The 5,531-nt window shown below is 35.1% G+C and overlaps 1 protein-coding gene across 1 annotated transcript; it reads left to right on the top strand.

Moving 5' to 3' along the window:
• The first annotated feature begins 215 nt into the window (after positions 1-215).
• LOC117923094 (LRR receptor-like serine/threonine-protein kinase GSO1) lies at positions 216-4,037 on the top strand. The gene is given in 5 exon segments (XM_034841342.1): positions 216-561; positions 642-713; positions 827-3,094; positions 3,097-3,405; positions 3,518-4,037. Coding segments are annotated over 5 exon segments (3,333 nt in total). The 3' UTR covers positions 3,856-4,037.
• Positions 4,038-5,531: the final 1,494 nt, after the last annotated feature.

Genomic DNA, 5,531 nt, shown 5'->3' with positions numbered 1-5,531 from the left:
TTCTTGTATGGAACCAAACATAGTCTATATGTTGATGATAATAATATTTCAAATCATTTTTTTTTTAAATGTTAGGTAAGTGCAAGGAGCTTCAACAGCTGAATTTATTTAATAATAAATTGGTTGGAGGCATTCCAGAAGCCATTTGTAATTTATCAAAACTTGAAGAGCTATATCTTGGCAATAATCAGTTGATTGGTGAAATTCCAAAGAACATGAATCATCTTCAGAATCTGAAGGTATTGTCATTCCTAATGAACAACTTAACAGGTTCCATACCGGCCACCGTTTTCAACATATCTTCTTTGCTCAATATTAGTCTCTCCAATAATAACCTCTCTGGGAGTCTTCCCATGGATATGTGCTACGCCAATCCAAAGCTCAAGGAGCTTAATCTTTCATCAAATCATTTGAGTGGAAAGATTCCCACTGGTTTAGGCCAATGTATAAAGCTTCAAGTAATTTCCTTAGCATATAATGATTTCACGGGAAGCATACCAAGTGGAATCGGTAACTTGGTGGAGCTTCAGAGATTGTCTTTACGGAATAACAGCTTCACAGGTACACTTTTTCTTTCATCTATTTTTTTTTCCTTTTTATTCTCTCACTTTCCCAACCCATTGATTTTAAATGTGTTGTAGGAGAAATACCTCAATTACTGTTCAACATCTCTTCATTGAGGTTTTTGAATCTGATGGCAAATAACCTAGAAGGTGAAATCATCTATTCTTTTTTTCTTTTTATTCTCTCACTTTCCTTGAAGCTCTCAAAGATATAAGCAAAACCTTATTGTGTTTCCAACCCACTCATTTTAATTCTATTGCAGGAGAAATACCTGAATTACTCTTCAACATCTCTTCATTGAGGTTTTTGAATCTGGCAGTAAATAACCTAGAAGGTGAAATCCCCTCTAATTTGTCGCATTGCAGAGAGCTCCGAGTGCTATCATTATCTTTCAATCAGTTCACTGGAGGCATTCCACAAGCCATAGGGAGTTTATCCAACCTTGAAGAATTATATCTTAGTTATAACAAATTGACAGGTGGAATTCCTAGAGAGATTGGGAATCTTTCAAATTTAAATATTTTGCAGTTAAGATCTAATGGGATAAGTGGCCCTATTCCTGCCGAAATTTTCAATATCTCTTCATTGCAAGGGATTGGTTTCGGTAATAATAGCCTTTCTGGGAGTCTTCCAATGGATATTTGCAAACATCTTCCTAATCTCCAATGGCTATATCTTTATCAGAATCATCTCAGTGGTCAACTTCCTACAACTCTATCCTTATGTGGAGAGCTCCTGTACCTGTCACTATCAATCAATAAATTCAGAGGAAGCATACCAAGAGAAATTGGCAACTTATCAAAGCTTGAAGAGATCCATCTATATGACAATAGCCTCGTAGGTTCCATTCCAACTTCATTTGGTAATTTGAAGGCCTTAAAATTTCTTAATTTGGGGATAAACAATCTTACGGGGACGGTACCAGAAGCTATTTTTAACATCTCTGAACTACAGACCCTTGTGTTGGTGCAAAATCACCTTTCAGGTAGTCTCCCATCAAGTATTGGCACCTGGCTCCTGGATCTTAAAGGGCTTTTTATAGGAGGCAATGAATTCAATGGAATAATTCCAATGTCTATTTCAAATATGTCAAAACTTACCAAGCTAGGTTTATCGGTTAACTCCTTCACTGGTAATGTGCCAAAAGATCTCGGTAACCTGACAAAGCTTGAAGTTCTCAACCTTGCAAGCAATCAATTGACTGATGAACACGTAGCCTCTGAGGTTGGTTTTCTTACTTCTTTGACAAATTGCAAATTTTTGAAAAATTTGTGGATAGGAAATAATCCTTTCAAAGGTACTCTTCCAAATTCACTAGGGAATCTTCCCATTGCTCTTGAAAGTTTTACTGCATCAGCCTGCCAATTCAGAGGAACCATTCCCACAGGAATTGGTAATTTGACCAATTTGATAAAGTTGAACCTGGGAGCTAATGACTTGACAGGGTCAATTCCAACTACATTGGGACAGCTACAGAAGCTTCAGTGGTTGTCCATTGCTGGAAATAGAATACGAGGATCCATTCCAAATGATCTTTGTCATTTGAAGGACTTGGGATACTTGTTTTTGAGTTCTAACAAACTGTCTGCATCAATCCCAAGTTGTTTTGGAGATCTTTCTGCGCTACAAAAACTCTTTCTTGACTCCAATGCGTTAGCTTTCAACATTCCTACATCCTTGTGGAGCCTTAAAGATCTGTTGGTTCTTAACTTGTCTTCAAATTTCCTAACTGGCAATCTACCTCCCGAAGTTGGAAACATGAAGGCCATTACAACATTGGACCTGTCAAAGAACCTAGTTTCAGGTCACATTCCAAGAAGGATGGGAGAACAACAAAATTTGGCTAAACTCTCCTTGTCCCAAAATAAACTACAAGGCCCAATACCTATAGAATTTGGTGATTTGGTAAGCTTGGAATCATTGGATCTGTCCCAGAACAATTTATCTGGAATCATTCCCAAGTCATTAGAGGCCCTTATTTATCTCAAGTATCTAAATGTTTCTTTCAATAAACTACATGGAGAAATTCCGGACGGGGGACCTTTCGTAAATTTCACTACTGAATCGTTCATTTTCAATGAAGCCTTGTGTGGAGCACCTCATTTTCAAGTCATATCATGTGATAAAAACACTCGCAGTCAATCATGGAAGACACAGTCATTCGTCTTGAAATATATTCTACTACCAGTCGGATCAATAGTAACTTTAGTGGTTTTCATTGTTTTGTGGATACGTAGACGAGATAACATGGAAATACCAACTCCAATTCACTCATGGCTCCCTGGAACACATGAAAAGATTTCACACCAACAGCTTCTTTATGCAACAAACGACTTTGGTGAAGACAATTTGATTGGGAAAGGAAGCCAGGGCATGGTATATAAAGGGGTATTATCTAATGGCTTCACTGTTGCTATAAAGGTTTTCAATTTAGAATTCCGAGGAGCCTTGAGGAGTTTCGATTCAGAATGTGAAGTGATGCAAAGGATTCGCCACCGAAATCTTGTCAGGATAATTACCTGTTGCTCAAACCCGATTTCAAAGCATTGGTGCTCGAATATATGCCTAATGGAAGTCTTGAGAAGTGGTTGTATTCCCACAACTATTTTTTGGATCTCATCCAAAGATTAAACATTATGATAGATGTAGCATCAGCATTAGAGTACCTTCATCATGATTGTTCGAGCCTTGTGGTGCATTGCGACTTGAAGCCCAGTAATGTTTTGTTAGATGACGATATGGTTGCACATGTGGCCGATTTTGGGATTGCAAAACTCTTGACTAAAACAGAGTCTATGCAGCAAACAAAGACCTTAGGCACAATAGGCTATATGGCACCAGGTAAAGTTCCTTGCTACTTATATTCCTATTTACTACAATTTTTTTTTAATATCTACCTTATTTTATTTTTATTTCTTCGAATTTATGACCAAAACTAACATCACACAAGCAGAGCATGGCTCAGATGGGATAGTATCCACAAAGAGCGATGTTTATAGCTATGGGATCTTGTTGATGGAAGTATTTGCAAGGAAGAAGCCTATGGATGAAATGTTCACTGGGGATCTAACCTTGAAGACTTGGGTAGAGTCATTATCCAATTCAGTGATACAGGTTGTTGATGCTAATCTATTGAGAAGAGAAGATGAAGACCTTGCCACAAAGCTAAGTTGTTTGTCCTCTATTATGGCTTTAGCTTTGGCATGTACAACCGATTCACCTGAGGAGAGGATTGATATGAAAAATGCGGTAGTTGAACTCAAGAAGAGCAGAATCAAACTGTTGATGTAAGGATTATTTCAAAAGATGGGATGGAAGATGTCAATAGTTCAAAGGAAGCCAAAAGTCGGAAGTTGGAGCTCGTTAAGAGTACACAAAGCAATATCCCAGGCACTGTTAAGTATATGTCATGGTTCTACATGTTTAATTTCTTTGGTATTTTTCACATGACAACTAAATGTGAAAAAATCATTTGTCTTATCATTTTTTTTCTTTCTTTAATGCTTTTTTAGAACCAAACATAAGCTAAAGGATTTGTGGTGATAGATTATCTTAGCATAATTTTCAAATGATTGAATGACCATGAAAATCATGGTATTAGTCTTGAGTAATATCGTCAATAGAAACATAGTTTCCAAATACATGTAGTTTTAATGAGCTATGTGTGTTAAAGTTTGTTGTGTGCTCAAGTAATTTAGCATATCAATTTCCTCTTCTTGCCTTGATAGTCCATCTAACACATGGCTCTAAGGGCATTTTTGGTAAACTTGAGAGAACTACCTCAATTCTTATCCTATCATTGACATGATTTATGATTTATACAAGACTTGAAAAACTTGAAACTCTTATCAAACATGTGATGATTAACCTAAAATATAACAATGAGAGGAACCATTAAAATATTATTTTAACAATTTTATTAAAAATACGGTGGAAAACCAAAATTTGAAGAACCTAATTATTTTAGAGACTTGGAAAATAACTATTTATAGAAGAAATATACAATTTTAGTTGACACACATTTAATTTGTACATGGAATTAGTTTTCCCTAAATATAAAATGAAAACATAATTGTATGTTAACTTGAGTAAATTCTTCACAATTTCATGAAATTTTTAGAAACAATTGAGACATTGAAAAAAAAAAGAAAAAGAAAGAATTAACTAAAATCTAATCATTCAAACAAATTCATATTCAAAATGGACCTCCACGTTGTTAATGAATCAGCAACTTAAAAACACAATACCTAAATAAAAATATGAATAGTAATTACAAATTATGTACAAACCCAAACTAGACTTGAATATAGAATTCTATGCCATGAAGATGAATTTGGAGCAAGAAAATTGGATTATGGAAAATGATTTTTTTCATTACTCAAATTTCAGATAAGCAACAAATCAAATCCTTGAAAATGTGACTGCAATCATATTTTTAATTATTCCACAATTTCAAAAATTGATGGAAAAAGAAAAGAAAATAAGATACAATCTGGAAATTTTTTCTTTTGTAAAATTCCACATTTTATTATATCAATAGTTGGATTTTATGTATATATTAGGATATTGTGAACCTGCATTTTTCACGTGTGCCCCCACTCGATCAGCGAGACTGGCTTTTATTTGATGAAAAATTAATTTTTGGAAAAGTCGGAGTCGCCACTTATTTTATTTTATTTTTGAAATGGAAAATAAAACAAAAAAGAAAAACCCTAAAAAAGTGACTCCATAGTTTTTGGGAAAGCGTGTCTTTGAAAAACCCGATTCTTAGTCCGAAGATCAGGTTACTTATTGGGAAGGTACCTCAAAGAGGTAGCACCCCTCTAAGCCCTAAAAAGGTCTCTAATGACTAAGTTGAAGGAAATGGGGCAATTAATTGATTAATTGAAGGTACCTAGGTAGACTAAGGTGATTTCAAAAAATAGCATACCAAACAAGATCAAATCGCAATAAAGGAGACACTACAA

The sequence above is a fragment of the Vitis riparia genome, chromosome 10 (genome assembly GCF_004353265.1).
Source record: "Vitis riparia cultivar Riparia Gloire de Montpellier isolate 1030 chromosome 10, EGFV_Vit.rip_1.0, whole genome shotgun sequence".
In the NCBI taxonomy this organism is placed as follows: domain Eukaryota; kingdom Viridiplantae; phylum Streptophyta; class Magnoliopsida; order Vitales; family Vitaceae; genus Vitis; species Vitis riparia.
This window is presented reverse-complemented; position numbering and strand designations above follow the sequence as displayed.